Source organism: Myotis lucifugus, unplaced genomic scaffold, assembly GCF_000147115.1.
Source record: "Myotis lucifugus unplaced genomic scaffold, Myoluc2.0 scaffold_216, whole genome shotgun sequence".
Classification (NCBI taxonomy): domain Eukaryota; kingdom Metazoa; phylum Chordata; class Mammalia; order Chiroptera; family Vespertilionidae; genus Myotis; species Myotis lucifugus.
In genome coordinates, this window is record NW_005871264.1 from 1,041,723 (window position 1) to 1,064,462 (window position 22,740).

General features: G+C 41.9%; 1 protein-coding gene and 1 long non-coding RNA gene across 5 annotated transcripts in view; one reads left to right on the forward strand and one right to left on the reverse strand.

Annotated features, from left to right (window-relative positions):
• Positions 1-604: 604 nt before the first annotated feature.
• Positions 605-22,740, reverse strand: part of RTN4IP1 (reticulon 4 interacting protein 1) — a 41,669-nt gene continuing 19,533 nt past the window's right edge. For all 4 annotated transcript variants that reach the window (XM_023761762.1, XM_023761763.1, XM_014463667.2 and 1 more), the window contains 5 exons: positions 22,434-22,482; positions 17,107-17,243; positions 14,446-14,629; positions 10,598-10,690; positions 605-733 (listed from right to left, as the gene is read on the reverse strand). In XM_023761762.1, the coding sequence (XP_023617530.1) occupies positions 626-733; positions 10,598-10,690; positions 14,446-14,629; positions 17,107-17,243; positions 22,434-22,482 (571 nt within the window). In that variant the 3' untranslated portion in view covers positions 605-625. The remainder of the gene's footprint in view (positions 734-10,597; positions 10,691-14,445; positions 14,630-17,106; positions 17,244-22,433; positions 22,483-22,740) is intronic.
• LOC106698702 lies at positions 729-14,154 on the forward strand. Its single transcript, XR_001350086.2, has 2 exons — positions 729-1,106; positions 11,621-14,154. It is a non-coding gene; the product is annotated as an uncharacterized LOC106698702 (long non-coding RNA).

Below are 22,740 nucleotides of genomic sequence, written 5' to 3' on the forward strand. Positions count from 1 at the left end.
GGTCTAGCTCTTATGCAAAATGTAAGGGTTTTTAAAAGTTAGGCACTTTAGCATCACTTTCAATTTCTAAGAGTAAACAACCAAATCACAGCCAGATGTTTACATCTGACCCCAAGGGGTTCAGAACTCAGCAGAGGAACAAAAATCAAAGGAAAGCGTGCTCACTGCTGAACCTAAGAGGGAGCATAAAACAGTAAAATCCGATTCAGCCACTAGGACAGAAGGTGCCACAACAATTTGCAAATCTGGTGTGAAAGAACAGCTTGGAAAAAACAACATGCAATTTTCACTGACTTTATAGACAAGCCCAAGTGTGGCTATGTTCACAGTGTGTCTTACATGTGCATCCATTGTGCTGGGCAGAGGACAGACCTCTCAGCAAACAGGAGTGGGTTACATCAGAAAGCACTCGGCAGGGCAGAGGGATGTGTGGAGGGTGGCGGTGTGGCTGTAAAACCAATCTCTGCACAGTTTAGAAGACAGGAAATTACTAGCAGGAAGTGTTCCTTTTTATATATATAACATGGAATTTATAGTCTAATCTGGAAAGGGATGGCTAAAAAAAAGTTCGGGCCCACCAGCACTCACCAAATAAGAGAGCCAGTAATCACCAAACACTATTTATTTAAATGACATTAATTACAGTCTTTCCTCGTGCATGTCCTCTTTCCACCTTCAGAAAGGCTTCTGGAACTTCAGAAAAAGGAAAGGTTTTTTCAATAACTGGCTGAATCTGTAAAACACAAGAAAAGGTTGATTGGTGGGTAAGAACAGTGACATCCATCAAGGCAGGTAACGTCTGTAATCAGTTTCTTCACTAAGACCCAGTCTCTCTCTAGTCTGTCTGTGCCTCTGGGGAGGAGCTCTCTGCCAGGCCAGGCCTGTGACTGCTGTCCCTGCTCCCATCTGCTCCTCCTCTCTGTGAGGTAGCCCAGCTGCATCATCACTCAACCTAACGTCTGCTCAGCGCTGGTCATGTCACTCTCCTACTCAGAACCCTTCAACAGCTCCCAAAACTTCATTCAAAGGCCACCACCATCCAAACCTCAGCCCTTATGCAGACTCCACACTTCACCAAAATGGTCTGCTTGTCATTGCCTGACATGGTGAGTTTGTGCCTCTCTGTGTTCTACCATCCTTCCCGCCCAGGCCTCACACGACCCTTCCTGACCTCCCAGTTTGCAGTGTTCTCTCTGAACTGCTACAGGACCCATGAGGCCCTCTTCATGGACTGCTTGTTACAGCTGAGTACACGTCTTACCCACCCAATTGGGAAATACCAAAGAGGGTACCCCAAGGTTCTTGCTGTATGTATACCTGTGGCCTCCTCACAGGCAGTGCACTGAATGAGGACAGATTTCTTTGTTTTAATTTGTTAACTGTTTGGCATATTTACTTGACCCAAGCTGAGAGTATCTGTGGTATAGGCCACCTCTTTTGTATCCTCCACAACACCCAGAACAATGCTAGGCATTTGACAGGAGCTCAATAAATATCACTTATATCTATGACAAAGGAGGCAAGAATATACAGTGGGATAAAGACAGTCTTTTCAATAAATGGTGTTGGAAAAACTGGACAGAGACATAAAAAAAGAAACTAGACCACTTTCTTACACCATATACAAGAATAAACTAAAACTGGATTAAAGTAAGACCAAAAACCATGAAACTTCTAGAAAAAAACATAGGCAGTAAACTGTTTGACACCGCTCAAAGCAATATTTTTTTGGCTATACCTCCTAGGGCAAGGGAAACAAAAGAAAAAAATAAACAAGTGGGACTACATCAAATTAAAAAGTTTTTGCACAGCGAAAGAAACCAACAAAATAAAAAGACAACTTACTGAATGTGAGAAGATATTCACCAGTGATACATCTGAAAAGGGCTAATATCCAAATATATAAGGAATTCATACAACTCAACACCCAAAAACAATCCGATTAAAAAATAGGCAGAGGACCAAATAGACATTTCTCCAAAGAGGACATACGGTGGCCAATAGACATATGAAAAGATGCTCAATGTCAGTAATCATCAGAGAAATACAAATTAAAACCACAATTATATATCACCTCACACCTGGGCTTATCATCAATAAATCAATAAACAACAAGTATTTACTGCAGCATTACTAGATATGGAAGCAACCTAAGTGTCCATCAATAGACAACTGGCTAAAGAAGATGCAATACATATATACAATGGAACATTACTCAACTGTAAAAAAGAATGAAATCTTGCCATTTGTGACAACATGGATGGACCTACAGGGTAGTATTATGCTATGTGAAACACTGGTGAAAGGGTGCACTACACTTTTTTGAGTGGACATGAGGGGGAGTGAGGTCCCCCTCATGAAAGACAAATACCATACAATTTGCTTATGTATGGAATCAAAAAAGAAATGAACAAACAAAAGGTGAAAAGGGGAAGGGATTAAAATGCCAGTTATAAAAAAGTCACAGGATATAAAATACAGCGTAGGGAATTTAGTCAATAATATTGGAGTAACTGTGTATGGTGTCAGATGGGTACTGGAAATATCAGGGTGATCACTTTATAAGTTATATAAATGTCTAGTCACTATGTTGTACATCGGAAATGAATATAATGTATATCACCTATACTTGAAAAATAAATATTTTTTAAAGGAATACAGAAAAATAAGACACGGTAAATAAAAAAAATTTTTTTAATGTCACTTAGGTGGAAGCCAGTCAGATAACTGGGAAGTAAGAATCGTATGTGGGCAATGTGGGCCTGAGGAGAACTCATCCAGGGCTGGAACTGCCTTGGGAGACTTTGCTGAACAGCAAAGATGTTGGTCAGAATTGACACAAAAGCCACCTCAGCCATTCAAAATGCCTGAATGTTATTTTTACCATATGGTTCAACAGTACTACCAAACACCTCCTTCAGAAACTAGGTCCCAGGTAGCACCCTCTCCCCATGCTGAGCTCTTCCTTTTCAAAGCTTCAAGCAGAGTTAATCATTGACACAGTGGACCACCTACTGTACCTCCACGGATGAGTTGTCAGAAGGCATAAGCCAACACATATGTTTCCTGACACTTTTCCTTTTACAAAAGGAAGAAGAGTTATGTAGTGTTCGGATGCACCTTTCTCTTGTGTGAATTTCCCAGCTCAGCCACCAGAAGAGCACCTCAGACTCCAAACGTTCCCTTCTCCAAAGAGCTGGAAATTCTTCTGTACCCACAAATCACACTAAGCTCATGATAAAAGTAACAGCTGATACGTGTTGTCCTCCCTGCGACAGGTGCCCTTCTAAGTGCTCTATATAATTTACCTCATTTAATCCCGATAACCACCTTACGAGGTAGGTACTATTCCCACTTTACAGATGAAGAAATTAAGGCACAGAGTTAAGTAAGTTGCCCAACACATAACTGCCAAGTGGTAAGGCAGAATTCGATCTATTGCCAGAGTCTGTGCTCTCACAACTGCTCACTGAGCCTTTCATATAATGTCAGCTGCTTTCTACAGCTCCTAAAATATTAAGGTGGGGAAAGGTAGCCAAGGATTATAACCACTTACCTGTATCTTGGCTCGCATGCCTCGTGCTATGGGATCATGCCAGCTGCAGAAGTAGTCCCTAAACCCTGTGTCCAGGCCACTGAGATGGTAGATGTGTGGTATATATGCCACCCCTCCCATCTGTACCATGGAGGACACCCCTGATCAGTAATCATGGTCCTCCCAGCAAGCTGAGCATGACTTTTAGAACTCAACACTGCAGCCACTATGAACAGATCTGAGCCGGCTTGTTAGATGAAACCTATTTGCCTTCTCTGCTAAAAAGAATGGAACGCACTAATGTTGTATCTTGCATGTCCCATATCAAACCTCCTAACCCTCCAATCTCTCTAAAGCTCCTGGGACATTGTTTTCTGGATGCTGATTACCTGAAAAGGAATCACCTGAATGCATGCTCCTTGGCCTCCTGTTAGAACTAAATCAGAATCTCTAGGGATGAGGTGGAGACAATTCATTTGAAATAAGCTTCCCAGGTGAATTTCTGCACATTAGCAGCCTTTTGCCCTATTCTTAGGGTCCCTGACTCATATCATACACACATTTATTCATTCCACAAAGACTATATGCCTTCTAAGTGCTAGGCACTAATCCAAAGCCGAACACAAAACAGGCAGCTGTGACAAATTAAGAAAGGAGGCAGTAACATAGACTTGTCATAGAACACTGGACACCAGTCACAGAACCAAGGCAGCAGCATGGCACTAGAGGCCATAGAGGACCCCAAATTCACTGCTCCACTCCAGCATGAGCTGCCTCGGGTCATCCCACTCTGGTCACTTTACACTCTGACGGGAGACCGGGTCTGGAACTGATGACACAGGCCGCCTGCAGCGACTGCACACTTTCATCAGGTGGTCAGGCCTATTGTGGGGATAAGCCCAGAAGGCTGACTGTGGCATAATGAGTCATTCAGCTCTTCCCATAAGTGACAATAAAAAGAGGCTCTTGATTAACAGGCAGGCAAATGCCAATGTTGGCCAAATATGTGATAGCAAACGGAGATTAACTAGATAATGAGGCAGTGTCTGTGGACAGCTTCGCTTCAGACCTACAATGCTCGTTTGTTATGGACAAAGGGATCAGTAAAAACCCAGAGGGGAAAGAAAGGTGACTCGCAGTGAGGTGGAGACGTTTATGTGATGACACTGCTATAGTCCACCCAGCACAGGGAGCCCTGTTATAAAGCGAGTGGGCTCAACACCACACCTCCACTATGGACGGGGCTCACAGCTGACCAGGAGGCAGATGCCATGGCAGCAGCGCTCACTCCAGTCTTGGCCCCAAACTCGGGGTCTCCTGATGGTGCCTTATCTTCCTTAAACACAGGCTGTAGAAAGCCAGGCCCCAGGGGTTGGCACTTGTTGCCTGACATCCCTCCTATGAGGAGTTAGGGACAGTGGGAACCTCAGCCTCCCGTGTTCCTCCGAGGCATGCTGACGCTTACCAGCCTCGGAGCAAAACCCTGTCTGCCCCTTGAGGAAAGAGGCAAGAAAAGCCCGCTCACCACAAAGCACAGGAAAGCTGGTGGTGCAAGGACATCATCCAAACAGGCACAGCAGAGAGTTTTCCCTCAATTCCCATTTTCCCAGTGAGAGCTGCAGAACAGCAGAGCTTAAAAGACATCCCAATACTAAGCGAGCCTATTTGATAGATTGGGAAACCGAACCGCAAGTGATTAAGTGCAAGGTCAGAGCGGTCAGCAGAGGAGACACACTGAGGACAGCATGTGTGAGTGCACTATGGGGAGGGAAGCTCGGGGCAGTCTGCCCAGCTGTCCTCCAGACCCCACCTCAGCATCCACTGCACATGGAAACCGCAGATCTCAGAGGGTGGGGTGTATGAGGAGAGACAGATGAGTGACAGGCACCAAGATGATCTAAGGGTCCTGGCATGAGCCCAAGTCCACACTCCTGTGGACAGACACCAGGGAGCCAGGGCAGGGTGACAGAACCACAGTCCCAGCCTCTAGAACAGGTATGGCCCTGACCTCCGAGATAGGTTCAATATTTCCAGGGTCGGGGTAAAGGGGAATGAGGGGACTTAAACTAAGGAGACATAAAGAAGACAACAGAAAGAGGCAGACTTTGTTTCTGGAACTTCCTGCCCTAGATAGAAAACATTAAGCTAGAAGATAGGCGGTGAGATGGGGTGGGATGGGGATACTCTCAAAGGGACTCTCAAAGGGAGTAACTGTGCCCATTTTGGAAAGCATCCAGGACTTATCCCTAGATCCCCATGAAAAAAAGGCACTCCTTCCGGAAACTCTGCCTACATTTCCCCCACAGAAATAATCTCAGCAGCATCAGAAAACGTCTGTGGCGTCAAGGCTTCAGATCCATGAGGCACTTGCCGTATCTGGCAAGATAACCCTCTTCTAGTGTTCTAGGATTCAATTCCTGATCACTGCATTCTTTCTATGGAGGAAAAAATCCAGTTAAAAATAAGGAGCCTACAGTTTTGCAATGTAATTAACTGCCTAAACTAGGGGCTGGCCATCTCAACAGGGGTCTGGGAAATTGCCTGACTCGGAACTTGGTACATTTTTTCTCTAAAACTGTACTGTCCAATACGGTAACCTCTAGCCACATGTGGCTATTTGAATTTAAGCTAATCAAAAGTCAATAAAATGAAAAAGTCAGTCTCTCAGTTGCACTAGCCACCTTTCAAGTGGCCAACAGCCACATGTGGCTAGTGGCTACCACACTGCACAGTGCAGAGAACTCCTCCATCCCTACAGGGAGCCAGTGTACAGCACTGCGTGGAGGTAACTCAGCGTTGCCAAAATACCTCTCCACATCCTCCTGGGTAAAGCAGAGTACTTGTGGGCCCTCAGTAAATATTCTGAATTAAATTCGAATTAGTACATAGGAACTATTTTGATGCTGGCTCAAATAAAGACATAAACGGAAGTATCTACATCATCACTCAATCAAGAAGCTTGGCTGGTCACCTAGGATCTTCAATAGACCTGTGGACATTAAGTATATGACATCAAAGGTCTCTAGTCATTACATGAAGAATGTGTGCAAAGAAACATACTCAAAAAGATGAAAGGGTACAAAGAAAAATTTCCCTCCCATACTTGATCCCCAGCCATCTAGTTCCCCTCCTCAAGGGCAACCAGTATTTTAAATTTTTTTTCATATCTTTTGAGATATTTTATGCTTGTGGCGGCCAGAGTAACAAAACCTGCGAATATGATCATTTAATTTGCAAAAGGGTCTCTGCAGATGAGACTGTGGTCAGGATCCTGGGATGGGAGAATTAGCTGGGTAAGTCCAACATAATCACAAGGGGGAGGCAGAGGGTTAGTCAGAAGGAGAGAGATGATAATGGAAGCAGAGGTCAAAGTGACGCAAGGCCACGAGCCAAGGAATATACGTAGGCAGCCTCTAGAACAGCGGTTCTCAACCTGTGAGTCTCGACCCCTTTGGGGGTCGAACGACCCTTTCACAGGGGTCGCCTAAGACCATCGGAAAACACATATATAATTACATATTGTTTTTGTGATTAATCACTATGCTTTAATTATGTTCAATTTGTAACAATGAAATTGCGGGTCACCACAACACGAGGAACTGTATTAAAGGGTCGTGGCATTAGGAAGGTTGAGAACCACTGCTCTAGAAGCTGGAGAAGGCAAAGAAACAGACCCTCCCCACCACCTGCCTCCAAAGGAACACAGATCTGCTGACCCATTTTGGACTTCTGACCTCCACAACTGTAAGATAATAAGTGTCATTTTAAGCCACAACACTTATGGCAATTTGTTACAGCACCAATAAGAAACTAACACATGCATATAAAGGCAAAGATATATAAATATTTTCCCTCAAAGCACAGTCATTTTTATCAGTGGCTGGTTGTGATCTTAAGTCTGCCTCATCACCTCCTCTCAGTCCTGAAAGATACTGACAGATTCAAGAAGAGAATACTGTAGATAGAATTCAAGCTCCACCTATCTAATATATGGATGACTAAGCAAGCAGAAAACAATGAAGGTTCTGTGAGAAATTTATTTTGATTTTTTAAAGATTTTTAATTGATTTTTCTAGAGTAAGAGGAAGGGAGAGGAAGAGAGGAGAAAAATATCAATGTGAGAGCGAAACATCGATAGGCTGCCTCTTGCATGCCCCCTACTGAGGATAGAGCCAGCAACCTTTTGGCTCAATCCTCATCAACTGACAATATCCAACTGAGTCCTACTGGCCAGGGAGAGAAATTTAGTTTTTAACTATTATTGTCCCAATCTTAAAGGCAGCAAAGGATGATAGAAGGAACTGTCCCAGAGGTCATGAGACCTGGACCCTGCCTAGCTCTGTGACCTTGAACATGTCATTTAGTCTCTTAGAGCCTCAGTCTCTTTAAATGTGACACAATGGTAGGATGGGGAGTGGAGGGAGGGGAGGATAGTAAGCTAGATATGTGCTAGGTTTTCATGTTTTTAATCTTTGAGTATGTTAATCAATGACACATGTTTGGCCCAAATCTAGTATTTGCTATGGCCCTCCCACTCCCAACAAAAAATGATTGCTAAATAGTATAAAAAAACAGAAAATGCTCATTGTGCTTAGCAGAAAATGGCACAAGGCACAATTGCAGCTGCCCATTACACTCAATGTGTTGATTATAAACCATTCTCTGATCAGCCTACTGATACACAGAACATATTTGGAATACCCAAAAAACTGGTAACACTAGTTGCATCTGACAGGGAGAATCTCAGTCACTGAGGGACAGGAGTCAAAGGAAGATTTCTTAAAATTACTTTTCCTACCTTTTAAATTTAAACCTTGCAAATGTATATCTATTTAAAAACTTTAAGTATTTTAAAAGAGTAGGCTCTTTTGGTTCATGGCTTCACAGTGTCAAAGAACAACTAACTATAGGTCCTCTATCAGACGCCTTGAATTAGAGTCATTAAGCACTCAGCCAAAGCTTAAAGAATGTCAATCTTTACTAACCACACAATACGTAAGTAGACCTGATACGTAATCCTTTCTGATTTCCAAGTGTAGGCAGTCAGTGACCTGTTGCACCCACAAAGAAGCAGGATGCATGATAAGAGAGCCGACCTCACCAGGACATCCAATGTCACATATCAACTTCCATGGTTCCAGAGCCCTTCACTGTCAGAATTACACTCAAGCCCAAATAAGTCGGTGCAGAGAAGGTCAGAAGAATATTTCCTCACTGCCCCTCATTCAAGGATACTTCAAGGGCATCTTTATTTATATCATTTCCTTTATTAGCCATTCTACCAGTTATCTGCCAAATTTAATAGATACATATACACAAGTCACCTCTCTTCTTTGTTTAGTAAATAGTATTTTCCAGGTAGAGAGAAAGAGGCAGTGTTTTGAATACAAAGTGGTAGTGGTAAGTGGACAGCCTGAAACAGCTATCAGGACAAGCACAGTTGTGTGGTGGCCGCTGTAGGACAGGGACCTAACAATGGAGCTCCAACCACATGAGCACTATACAGAATCATGGGCCAAATTATCTTACAATAGTTTATTCCTGTCTTTCTAAAAATAAAATAAGCATCCAAGGGATGTGGGAAGACCCCTGCAAAGGGGCACTCACACAGTCATAATAAGGCTGAGCCCTCCGTCTACACACCCAGATTCAGAAGTCCGAGAAAAGGCATGCAAATTTGAAACCAAAAAATTTAGGGAAGAGTAGTAGGTCTTTACTATCACATAATGTATGTAGTTCCTTGGCTGTAATAGAATTTTAAAAAAACAACAACAGTACATGCATAAAAAGAAGTCAGAAGTTCCTAAAAACAGTCCATTCCACAACTGAAATGGAACGACAAAATGGGCCAGCAAGGGGCAGGTGCCAGCAGAAGCAAGTCCATCGCAAAGGGTTCTTTGCAAGTGGCTTAGCATGGATCACGTGGAGGTAATGCTGGCCCTGCTCCAATCACTATCCCTGCCCCCTGTAAAATGACAAGGGAAGTCCCAGATCAGACATAGGCACTAAGATTGCAGCTGAAGGTGGAGAAGGAAAAGCACAGGACTGGGAGTCAGGAAGTATGAGTTCTGGTCCCACCTCTGCACATGAGCAAGTCCCATTATCTCTTTGAGCCAGTTTTCTCATCTGTAAAATGGAATGATTTTATCTATGCCCTCTAGAGTATATAAGGTTCTCCATCCTATAATTCCATATCATCTCTCAATAAAGTCATAAATATCAGCACCAAAATATGAGTCTGCCTTCTGGGTTATCCTTCAAAGATAGAATATCAAAGAGATTAAGATTGTGTACAAACTCAAATAAACGGCAGTAGCTGAGGAGCCTTTCAACCCTCAACAGCCCTGAAAGGCCTTTTGATACCCCAAAAGATATGACCTGAATATAAGCAGCAGTCCTTCCCCACAATGCCCACTGCAGGATGGCCACGAGTGGTCGGAAAACCAACCAGTTATCCCCACAAAGTCTCCATCCATCCTCACCCATGTCCTGCCCATCAACCCTCTCAGGCATACCATTTACTGGCCCTCGATTTTCTTACACCAGCCAGGGAATAGGAGACCCCGGTACCTGACTTTCAGTCCAGTTCTGTTGGGGTTTAAATTCCAATGTTTGGTCTCCTTGCCCGTCTGGAAATCCGCTACCTCCAGAAGCAGTTCCATCGTAAACTCACGAGTGTGCCCCCACCTCCTTGCACACCGCCTTCACGGTGCCTCCTTTTCAGGACCATTAGCAGATAGTAGCAGCCCAGCTACAGACCCCAGCTCTGCTAACCACTAACCAATGGTCCTCAGGGGAATCATATAACCTCTCTGGGCCTGCCTCTTCATCTATAAACCAAGAGGATTCGACTAGACAGTGTGAGCTCTTTTTCAGATATAGCAGTCTACGTCTATGATTCCCAGGGAGGTAGAACCAAAAACACGGCACTTAAACTTGGCCATGTGAGGCAGCACGCATGCTGGTCGAGCCCACCTCTGCAGAGTTCCCAAGGACTGGGCTTGGTGGGCAGGCTGCCCAGATTACAAGGAACACTCTAGCAACACAACAGGCTGCACATACCTTTCCTTCATCCACCAGCTTTGCAATGTCATCCAGATATAGACCACTGGCCATGAAAAAGGCCCAGCGGTAATGGACTCCTTGCCAGAAATGCTAAAATGAAAAGGAAAAAAAGACATGTCAAATACAAAAAAGGATAAATTCTGACTAAATGCAAATTTAGAGAAAAGTATTTTCTGGAGGACTAAGACAGACAAACTGACTTCCCATTTCATGCTGCCACAATGAGCTGTATGCCCAGCACCTTGGCACAGTGAATGACAGTGAATGCTCTGTGAATGTTTAGTAAATAAATGAATGAACAAAAACAATCCCTGTGAACTCAGGCTTCTTCACCAATGTGTGATTGACAAGTAAGCACAGGAAAGCTCTCCTTAAAATGACAGTCTATATCAGTGGTTCTCAACCTTCTGGCCCTTTAAATACAGTTCCTCATGTTGTGACCCAACCATAAAATTATTTTCGTTGCTACTTCATAACTGTAATGTTGCTACTGTTATGAATTGTAATGTAAATATTTGATATGCAGGATGGTCTTAGGCGACCCCTGTGAAAGGGTCGTTCGACCGCCAAAGGGGTCGCGACCCACAGGTTGAGAACCACTGGTCTAGATGGTCTTATATACTCAATTTCTTCCCTACGAGAAATTATGGCTGATACCTCTAGGCCTTCTCTACTAAGGTTTGAGTTAAGGCCGAGAGGCACCAGAAAAGAGCTTTTTACCTAATTCAAGAATTCTTTGAGGGCAATAAGGCATCAAAATATAATTTTAGATAAGAAACCCACAGGTTTTTTTTTCTGGCTCTGAGAGTAATAAGATAGTTTTAAAGACAAAACAAAGTTAAGGGTTTTTAATGTATCATGGCTGGGTCTTCCCCTATAGTTACAGCAAGTCCAAAGCCACCTAATTTATAATGGGACAAAACATCTCCTGGTGAAGATAAGCAAAAATCTTACACCAAGAGGGTTCTTGAACACTCACTGCCATACCTACTTTGAACTGTTATTATTTATTATCATTAGGCAATGATGAAAACAACAAGTGAGCTGAGGATCTCCATGATACCCCACTGACCTGCCCAACTACACTTGGTCAGATGTGAGCTATCCTGAGGCAGCCAGGACCATGTGCCTCCTCCCCGCATGTGCCCACAACTGCTGGGATGGCTGACTTCTCTTCCCTGAGCCCGCCCTCAACGTTGCCTCAGCGTGAGTCAGCTGCTACCAAGGCATGGAGCTGGCAAGTATAATGGAACTCCCCTGCTACTCGAGCTCAGGCACTTAATAGCTGTGTTATTTAGGTCAAGCTACTTCTTTCAGACTGTTCCCTGGCCTGCAGAATGGTGATGCCACCACCTAGCGCACAGGGTTGTTGGAAGGATTAAAGGAGAATGTATGTAAAATGCCTGATACATAAAAAGTATACAATAAATGTTCCCCTAGTGCTAAAGTAAAGCTTGCTGAGGAAAGACTGGGGCAATGTCAAATGAGAGTTAAGACTAGAAAGAAAGACAAAACCAAGCTGTTGTCTAGGCAGAGCTTCACAGCAGGTGTGTCAGGAATGGCTTACGGGTTTGGTCAAGTGACCCTACAGTTTACTGTCTAACCTGGAACAACTGTGAGAATTAAAGGAGTCACCATTAATAATTATCCCAAGACTACAGATGCAAACAGACCCAAGTTTACCCTAGAATAGGTGGAACGGGACATGGATGCCCGTCAGCCCTTGGGATAGCAGGGCAGAGCCTGGGCTGCAGAGGCTCCAGGTAGTTTGCTCCCGGAGGAGCCTCAATGTGCTCTTCAAATAGTTTCATATTCTATGTGTGTCAGGGCATGAAAGAGGTCAGGAAACACTGGTCTAGGTAACTTAAAAAAAAAAAAGGCAAAAAAATACAGTTTGAAGCACTGAGATTATCCCAAGCTTACAGGGGGCCCAGTTAATTATACTCACAGACCAGCTCATGTACTTCCTGCTAAGGTCTAGCCTTACAGACTACAATTAAAACATTCTGGTAATTGTTTAGGGTTTTAAAGAAGGAATAGCAATAGTCACCACCGTCATGTCTCTAACTCTTTACAGTGGGTTGCCCTGTAAAGTGAAACTTCTGTTCTGCAACAGCAGAATTTTTACTTTTTTTCCCAGGCCATTACAGGAGAGAGTAAACTAAAGCAGGCAGGAGAGCCCAGAGCATTACAATGAGGCTTTAACTGCACATTCTAGAAAGACATCAGAAACTACTTAAAAGGTTTTCACATGAGATTACCACTATCATCTTTCAAGCAGGGAGAAAGGGAAAATGAAGAGACCTATGCCTATTTTACTCTCAGAGGCCAGCTCTGAAGGTCAAATTGTAAGGGGTCTCACTGGAATACAAACTGTAAAACCATTTAGAAAACTTAAACTTATATTTTAAAGCTCTTGGAAAGCCTGGGTTTTGTGAAAAAGGAAAGAAGAGACAAATCATAGTACGTTTCCTTTCTCTCACAGAGCACCCTGTGCACACCTTCTGGCTGCATTTGGATCCAGTGAAAATGTGCTGTGTGTTCACTGTGTTGGGTGTTCACCTCTATCACCCACACACGGTTCCTAAGAATTGAGTGCTGGTCTCTTTTATCACAGCTCTTCGCTATTACTTCTAAGTGTGTAATTAGTACACAGAATCCGACAGACCAAAGTCCTAAAGTTCACTCCCAGAAAGGTTCCAAATTAATTTCTAGAATAAAAAAAAGTTAAGATAATTATCAAGCCAGTCATCTCACAAATATGGGTCAGTGACGGAGGGCTCGACACAGTGACCCACAACCTTTTACTGTAAAGGAACCTTCTACTGCCTTTTTCCTGGGCCTAAAGTATTTTGTCTAATTAATGAAATAGAATTTATCTTCCTTTTTTGTATCACTTATTCCACCCTCTCACTAATTCAGATTTTAAACCAATGACCTATAATTACCAACAGTGTATAAGGTGGAATTATGTAAGGTTCTGTCATCATTGTGAGGACAAGGCTATCATGTTAAGTAAGAACAAACACTCAAGCCACCAGTCCTGTAACCAAGGCTGCGCGTCTCCAGGCCCACCACACACTGGATGTGTTCAGGTGGGGGACAGAGCTCCTTACAGCCCTGGTAACAGTGGCCCTGTTAACAGTCAGGCTGACTAATCAAGCGTCAGAAACTCCCAGAATGCCATCAATAGCTAGAGTTTCTGATCTACATGGGATATGCAGTGTTGGGACAATCAATATAAATCCAGGAAAGGCCTGATGGTTCTATGAGTCTTTGTAGTCTCACTGAAGTAAGACTACAATTTCCTTCAGGTTTTTGAAATTCAAAAATTGCCCATTGACTTCTAATGGTCTGAAAGCCCCAACTGGGAATCACTGGCATATCCCAATCCTACGAACATAAAAATAGCCAGCTGCAGACTTACTAACATTTTCACCTTCCCATACAAGAGACCTTATGTGTTAAGACTGGTGAAGATAGCATCAGATATAGGCAAGAAAAAAGCAGAAGGTATATCAGATGGTAACAATAAAGGCTAACATTTAACAGGACCTTTCATTGTGCCAAGTCCTTCACATGGATGATCTCATTTAACCCTTACAACATGAGGTAAGGCATATATCCTACTAGCCCCGTGTTACAGGTGAAGACATCAAGGTCTAGTGACAATGATTTGCAAGGGGTCACACAGCTACTAAGGAGGATAAAATTTGAACACAGTCAGGGTGCGACTCCAGAGCCCATGCTTGTCCCCAAGATGAAAGAAACTGGCTGGGTGGAAATCAATTTCCAGGAGCAAGAGGCACTTGCTTGTTCTCATCAACCAGGACTTGAATCCTTACCTTTAGTGTCTTAGAGCCCATGGTGACGCCCGTCTGCAACATGCCGTCTGCTACGCCCAACCGGTCCATGTTCAGGAGAAAAGGAGTCACCAAAGTCACGTATGTGGCTCCTGACCATTTCTTGAGTAAATTTAGAGCCCACGTTTCAGTGGACCCACCAACATTATCAAGGATAAAATCAAACCTGGAGAGGAAGAAGCAATCAGAAGATCCTTGTCAGTCTTTACCCAGGGCTCCAACCCCCCTTCAATCCCATCACCAGTAGCCATAGGGTTTCTTTCAGTGACAGTCACAAACTCAGCTGTGCTGTGCTATCCAGCTGAGGGGTGGCTGCTTTGACAAAGGAGTAAAGGGAATAGCCACTTACCGAGTCTCTGGCTTTTCTACTAGATAAGTCAACCGTGACTGATTTTTTGTGTCATAAAATCAAATTTTCTAATACTTTAAGAATGACTTAAACAAGTGGTTGTTAACAGAGGGTGATTTTAGCTCCCAGGGGACATATTAGGCAATGTCTAGAGACATTTTTAGTTGTCACAACCCTGTAAGGTGGTGGGAAGAGGCTAATGGCACCTAGAGGCCAAGGATGATGATAAACACCCTACTGTGCACATAACAGCCCCTCACAACAAAAAATTATCCAGTCCCAAAGGTCAACTGTTGAGAAACTAAGGTAGCCAAGGTTGAGAAACCCCGACTCTAGCTCTATAGAAAACTGCAAAGCTATCCATGCGATAAAAGTCTTCTTTAGTGCAGAGAAGCACTGGAATGACAAATATGTAAGGTTTTCACCTACAGAAACAATTTGCTTTAATCCCTCTAGACTTAGAACTGCTTATAGAAGCATCCTCTTTCCCTGGAATGTTCTACCTTTTTTTGTTGTTGTTTCATGCATAGCATCAGGATAATGTATAAAGAGCAATCAACAGCCTGCTCTCAGTCTTCAATTCTGCTCTAACATGCCCAGAAAATCCAGGCATGATGGAATCCACAGGAACTAACAGATACTCAACGCTTTACGTCTAATCTAAAGCTGCTATAATCACTACATTCTCCTTAAAGGGGATAAAACTCAATGAAGCTTTTAAATATTTGTTAAAACAAAGATCTATTTAGAGACTGTATGCTTATACATTAAGCAAATTGATAAATTTCTTTTTGATAAATCCATTTCTCTGCTAAATTCATATGGATTTACCTAGAAGCCAGATCTCGAAGGCCCAGAGAGGCCTAGGTTCTGACACACAGGGTGGAAGGCAGTGGATAAGATCTCTGCAAGGGACAGCGTCATCCCTCACACATGCCAAGTGAGTTCCGCCACGGGGGCTTTCTACTTGCTGTTGCCTCCATCTGGAACAACTGCTCTGCTCCTAAGTTTCCCTCAATAACTCAGTAAACAAATATTTTGGTTGTTGGTTTACTTTGTGTGTTTTTTTGCTTATTGAGCACCCACTACATGCTACTGTACTGCTCCAAGTGGAGGGATACAGCAGGGAACAGGTTTTTAAAAATCCTACTCTCCTGGCTTGCCCACAGATGCCTCTGCTCCAATGCTTCAGAGGCATTTTTAAAACACTGTATATCAGACAGACTCACCAATCATTTGTTTTTCCCTTTCCCTGCATCGGTGTTCTTGAGAGCACTTGCCAATGAAACCTCCCTGACTAGAATATAAGTGCCATGAAAGGGAAATTTGTCTTGCTCACCAATGTATCTCATTCTATGCTTAGAACACTGTCTGGCAAGAGTGGAGGCTCTATAAACAGTTGAAGGAATAAGGAGTCAGTTCCTGGGTGCACCGCCATACTGCTGTTGGGAGCTGGGGGTGCTGGCTGAGAAAGGCTAGGCAGTCAGACAGGGGCTCCCTTTTTTTCTCCTCTTTTTTTTTTAAGCCATGAAAATATATTTCTACACAAAGTGGGCAAGAATAATTGGCTTCTGTAAAGTAATTGAAAAAGGAAACACCTTTGAAAAAGAAGTAGTAAGCTCTGGCCCATGTGGTTCAGTTGGCTGGACATCAGCCCATGCACTGTACACTGAAAGATTGCCAGTTTGATTCTCAGTAAAGAAAAAGAAGCAGTAAAGTAGCTTTCCAAACACTGCTAGGTTATGCTCTCAGCATATCTTGGCCAGATGAAGACCAGATTAATAAGCGCCCACAGTCAAGATGAACAGGGCCTTGGAGAATGCCTGAATCTGCTCCTGTTTGTACATTAGGCCAAACCACAGCCTGGCATTCAGCGGCACCGAGAACATTCACAGTGCTCCCATCATCAATATTTATGCTGTCTTTGTTTCTGTGAAGCCCTTATTAAGCCAAAAATGTGTTTAGTGCTAAGCATAAATTTTCATGCACTGCACTAAGTTCTTCCTGTGGTGACAGATGCCATCAAAAGGAACACACTTCCAATTCTGCCTTCAGACCTGTTACAAGCCAGTAATGAAAGTTAACTGAAAAGACCATGTAAGCAAAATATCTTCCTCAATACCTATTTCATTGTGTTATTGTGCTATATTAACATCTGGAATTAACACAGAAACCAACTTAATGATTTCTAATAACACTGAATATTTTCACTGATACTTCTCTAAGATTCCAACATGATCACCAAAACACCTCAGGCTTTCATTATCAATTGTGAACATTGTTCTAATACATACGGTTTTAAAGATTTCAACTGTTCTTCCACATTTCCAGATTTGTAATCAATTACATCATCTGCCCCAAGCTTCTTTACAAGTCCACTGGCATCCTGAGAGCAAACTGCTGTCACATGAGCATCCCATGCTTTCATTACCTGCCAAATAAAAGGGGAGGGGGGAGAGAGAGAAAGTAGAAAACTGCATTTTTTAAAATAGCTGGCACCACATGTACATGTATCAGCCCGATCTCTAGAGAACTCTAAGTGCTTCGTCTTAATGAACACTACAGGAAACCATCTGTCAGAAACTAGTAAAAATGATTCAACTTTTGTTCACTCAGAAAATTCCAAGAAGTAGATCTCATTTTCCCTGGATGCGACAGCCAGTCGCCTGTTGTCATGAAGTTATAACCAATCCAATCAGAGAAGAGCGCAATGCTTCACCAGTATCAGAAAAGACAGGAGTCTATAGCCTCAAGTTTAGTACTTTTAAGGTTGACAAAAGTAAATGGCAAATCTATATATATAAAACCCTAATATGCAAATAGACCGAACGGCGGAACAACTGAACAACCAATCACTATGACGTGCACTGACCACCAGGGGGCCCACGCAGAACATGCGGGTGTCGGCTGTGTGGATGTGCAGCAGGTGGGGGGGGGGGGCACGACAGCAGGGAGGAGGGGGGGCCAGAACAAGGTGGGGCCCTGGTCGCTGTCATCGGGGCGAGCCTCTGGTAGTTACTGAAAATTCTTTGCTCCTGAGTGCCTCGATGCCTGGCGCTGGTCCCAATCACTCAGCGCCGTCAGTGGGTGCGAGCGGCGGCGGCTGCGGGCCCCGATCGCCCTTCAACGCTTCTCCACCTCCCCCTGTTCCTGAGGTGCAATTAGGCAGCCACTGCTCACACCTGCTGCCGGCGATGGCCCCACTTGCACCTGTTGCTGGTGCCAGAGCCGCCGCTTGCACCCACTGCAAATGCCAGGCACCGGTCCCAATCTCTCAGGGCCATCAGCGGGTGTGAGCGGCGGCTGCCAGCCCTGATCACCCTGAGGGCTTCTCCACCTCCCCTTCCTCCTGAGGGGCGATGGGGGCAGCAGCTGTCACTCGCACCTGCTGCTGGCACCGGCCCCAATTGCTCCACGCAGTCAGCGGGTGCGAGCGGGGCCAGCGCTGTCAGCATGTGAGAGTGGGAGTGGTGGAAGCGGGGCTGCCAGCAGATGGGACCAGGGGCCGTGGCTGGAGGGGCCTGGGGGCGTGGAGGATGGGCCGAGACCCGTCCCTGTGCCCACCACAGCCTCATGGCCCACAGTTCCTTTCAAGGTGCACAAATTCGTGCACTGGGCCCCTAGTAAATAAATAAAAACATGTTCTCAGAAAATGACAATTTAAAATATATTCAGAACATAAAAATGCAACATTTCTTCATCTGTATCTTTAATAAGAGTTAGTACAGTCTTGAGTAAGGCAGCTGTATCAAAGCAATTAGCTCTCCCTAGCTGGTTTGGCTCAGTGGACAGAGCGTCGACCTATGGACTGAAGGGTCCCAGGTTCAATTCTGGTCAAGGGCACATGCTTGGGTTGGGCTCCATCCCCAGTAGGGGGTGTGCAGGAGGCAGCCAATCAATGATTCTCTCTCATCATTGATGTTTCAATCTCTCTCTCCCTCTCCATTCCTCTCTGAAATCAATAAAAATATATATTTTTTTAAAAAGCAAGTAGCTCTCAGTACTAGGTAATAAATGACTGGATCAGTTTTTAAAAGAAGTGAAGAAAATACAACCACTTTATTTTTAAACATGATTACCTTGGAAGTAAAAAGACCTAAATATATAGTTCCCCAGATATAAAATGTGGATGCCTTATATTTTTAAAGTAATAAGGAATGTCCTGGTTGGTGTGACTCAGTTGATTGAGTCTCATCCCAAACACAGGAAGGTTGCCAGTTCAATTCCCCAACAGACCACATCCCTGGTTTGTGGGCTCAATCCCTGGTAGAGGGTATGCAGGAAGCAGCCAATTGATGTTTCACACTCACATCAATGTTTCTCTCTTTCTCTCCCACTCCCTTTCTTTCTCTTTAGAAAAATCAATACAAATCTTAAATACAAAAAAAAATGAATAAAGGATTTAAAAACCATTTATAATCTTACCTAATCTCTCACTTTTAAAAGCAACATTGACCAAGGTTTTATATGCCCTGGAAATATGAGGGGAATTAAAACATTTAGGAGTGACGTCATATAAAATGTATGATGTTTATAGGCTGCAAACAGAGAAACTTGAGTACAATGACATGTTGCTTTCAACAGCAAGTCCCAATCTATATTCAATTATGTCAAGAATATAATCCAAGATAAATATCCAGTACCTATATATAAAAAAGAAACTGTGGAGAAAAAGGAAATTATGTTTTAAGCACTACATTTAATGGTTTCTTTAAATAGTATTAAACCCTCAGGAAGAATTTATCACATGTTGAAACAGTTCAATGAATTTTTTCTAAATTTCCAGTTTTTCCTCTCCCACTTAGAACTATCTAGTATCTTTAAACACCACTAATAGATTTTAAAAACAGCTTTACCTTTAAAAAATTTTTTATGTAAAATAAAGCACAAGCATAAAAAAATGCGTACATGGCAGACACAACACAGAAACACAAAACAGCAGCCATTCCAAAAGCTTTTCTATGTGCCCCACCCCAACACAAGTCTCTCCCTCCCTGGAAGTCATCATTATCCTGATGTTTATAGTAATCACCTCCTTGCATTTAAAAATATTGTTTTAGCACACAGATGTGCATTCCCTAGACACTATAGTTTAGTCTTGTGTATTTTTGAAATTCAATGTCTTCTAAGTCTCTTTTTAAACTATAGGTTCCTCTTCTATCCCTTCACTTTGTAATAATTTATCTGTGAAAAAATCCAGGCCATTGACCTGACCTGCAGAGTTTCCCCAGTGATGAATTTCTAATTGCACACTCAGGGCTCTGGGCCACATGCCGCTCTGTGCTCTGTGTCTTCTGTTTCAATCCCTCTAGCAAGACTATGGACAGTGTCTGGCAAAATGAGAACAGGCACATCCTGTCTGGTTGTTGCTCTTATTATCTTAGCAGCTGTCCACTGGTGGTTGCAAAATAATAATATTCTTTTTTTTTAATTTAGTAGTTGGAATACTTCTATGAAGAAACATGCTTTGTTTACTCAGGTAAAGTCCATACAGTAAAGGCAAGACACATAATTGTTTACCTTTTTCAGTTTTTAAATAAGTTGGTCCTCTTCCAAAACTGACCACTTTTAAAAAATATATCATCATGAATTCATGGATTTAAATATATTTAAAGGGTTTTGATCCATAATAATTACCATTATTACTGAAACTCAAAGTGTAACATCTTTGGGAGTTCCTTCAAGTTGACAGTTTCCTTACTATTTAATATACTCCATGCTTATTCTTGTACATTTTGTGACCCAGATCTGTAATCTGCCATTTCTCCAAAAGCCCTGCTTTCTTTTAAGGAACAAAGATATTTCACGAGACAGCTTTGCATACACCAGTACACAAAATATGTTGAGTTCATATTGATACTTCCTATTCAAATTCAAGACTACAAAGCTTTCCAACATTTCTTATATAAGACATCCACAAAGTAACTCATATATTAAACCACTGGAAAGATTAACACTTCCTTCTACATTAGAAAATTTCCTTCTTAGAAGGGCAAGTTGAAATTACAGTGAATTTACTGAACCTACCTTTCCCTCAGGCTTTTAAGAAAAAATAATTTATGTGAATTTAGAAATTCATGAAATAATAATCTTTCTATTGACAAGATAAAAAGTCATCTTACATTTTTAAAAGAAACTGAAGGAAACACAAAGAAATGGAGAGAGATTCTGTGCTCATGCATTAGGATCAATATTGTTAAAATGTCCATATTACCTCAAGTAATCTATGGATTCAATGCAATCCTTATCAAAATTCCAATGGCATTTTTCACAGAAATAGAGCAAAAAACCTTAAAATTTGTATGGAACCACAAAAGACCCCTAGTAACCAAAGCAACACTGAGAAAAAAGAACAAAGCTAGAGGTATCATACTCCCCAATTTCAAACTATATAACAAAGCTACAGTAATAATAATAATAATAAAAAAACAGCATGGTACTGGCAGAAAAACAAACACAGTCCAATGGAACAGAATTGAGAGTCTAAAAATAAACCCACACATATATGAACAACTAATTTACAACAAAGTAGCCAAGAATATAGAGAAGAAAAGTCCCTTCAATAAATGGTGTTGGGAAAACTGGACAGCCACATCCAAAAGAATAAACTAGACCACTATCTTATACCATATACAAAAATTAACTCAAAATGGAGTAAAGACTTGAAAGATCTGAAACTATAAAATACATAGAAGAAATCATAGGCATTAAGCCTCTGGACATTGGTTTTAGTGATGATTTTGTGGATTTGACTCGAATAGCAAGGGAAACAAAACAAAAATAAACAAATGGGACCATATAAAAAATACAAAGCTTCTGCAGAGCAATGGGAATTATCAACAACAAAAAGGCAAGCAACTGAATAGGAGAAATATTTGCAATGATATATCTGATAAGAAGGTAATATCCAAAATATATAAAGAACTCATATAATTCAACAACCAAAATAAGAAAAACAACCAACCAACTAAAAACTACATATACAATGGAATACTACTCAGCCATAAAAAAGACAGTATTGCCATTCGTAATAACATAAATGGATCTTGAGGATATTATGCTAAGTGAAATAAGTCAGACATAAAAAGAATAAAAACTGTATTATTTCATTCACATGTGAAATATACAACAAAAAAGAAACAAACAAAACAAAACAAAAACTAGGAACAATAGAATAGTGGTTACCAGAGGGGAAGAGGTGAGGGGAGGTCAAATGGGTAAAAGGGGCTAAATATATGGTGATGGATGGAATCTAAACTTTTGGTGGTGGTGAGCACTCTAATATATATATATATATATATATATATATATATATATATATATATATATATATATATATCTGAATTATAATGTTGTACACCTGAAACTTAAATAGTATTAACCAATGTTATCTAAAACAAACAAACAAACAAAAAAACCCTAGCAGGCTTAAATAGTTAATGTTTGTAAAGTGCTAGCATACTATATGTGGCTCAAAATAAGTCTTAAACTATCATCACCTCCATCATCATCAATCAGTCTTATTATTTCTCTTGTTAATGTATTAATTCTACTACAACAAAAAACCCTAGAGCAGCACATACAAATCTCTTTTCAAAATTAAAAGAAAACAATTATTTACCTGTATAGCAAAAGTACCAACTCCACCTGAAGCACCCAAGATTAAAACACTGCAATGCAAAAGAAACTACAATTAATGAGAACATTAAGCCAATAAAACTGGGTAAATAAACAAGATGTTTTCACCATGCAACTGGCTCAAAGATAAACAATCCCAAAAGCAAATGAAGTCATTCAGCTTCCCAAGATTCTATTACACAAGGATTTTTATTTTAAATACACCAGTAAGCTATAAGTACTTCAAGTTAGACATTCTATATACTCTTTACCAAGAATACCAAATACCAAAACTATCAATAATTTGTCTT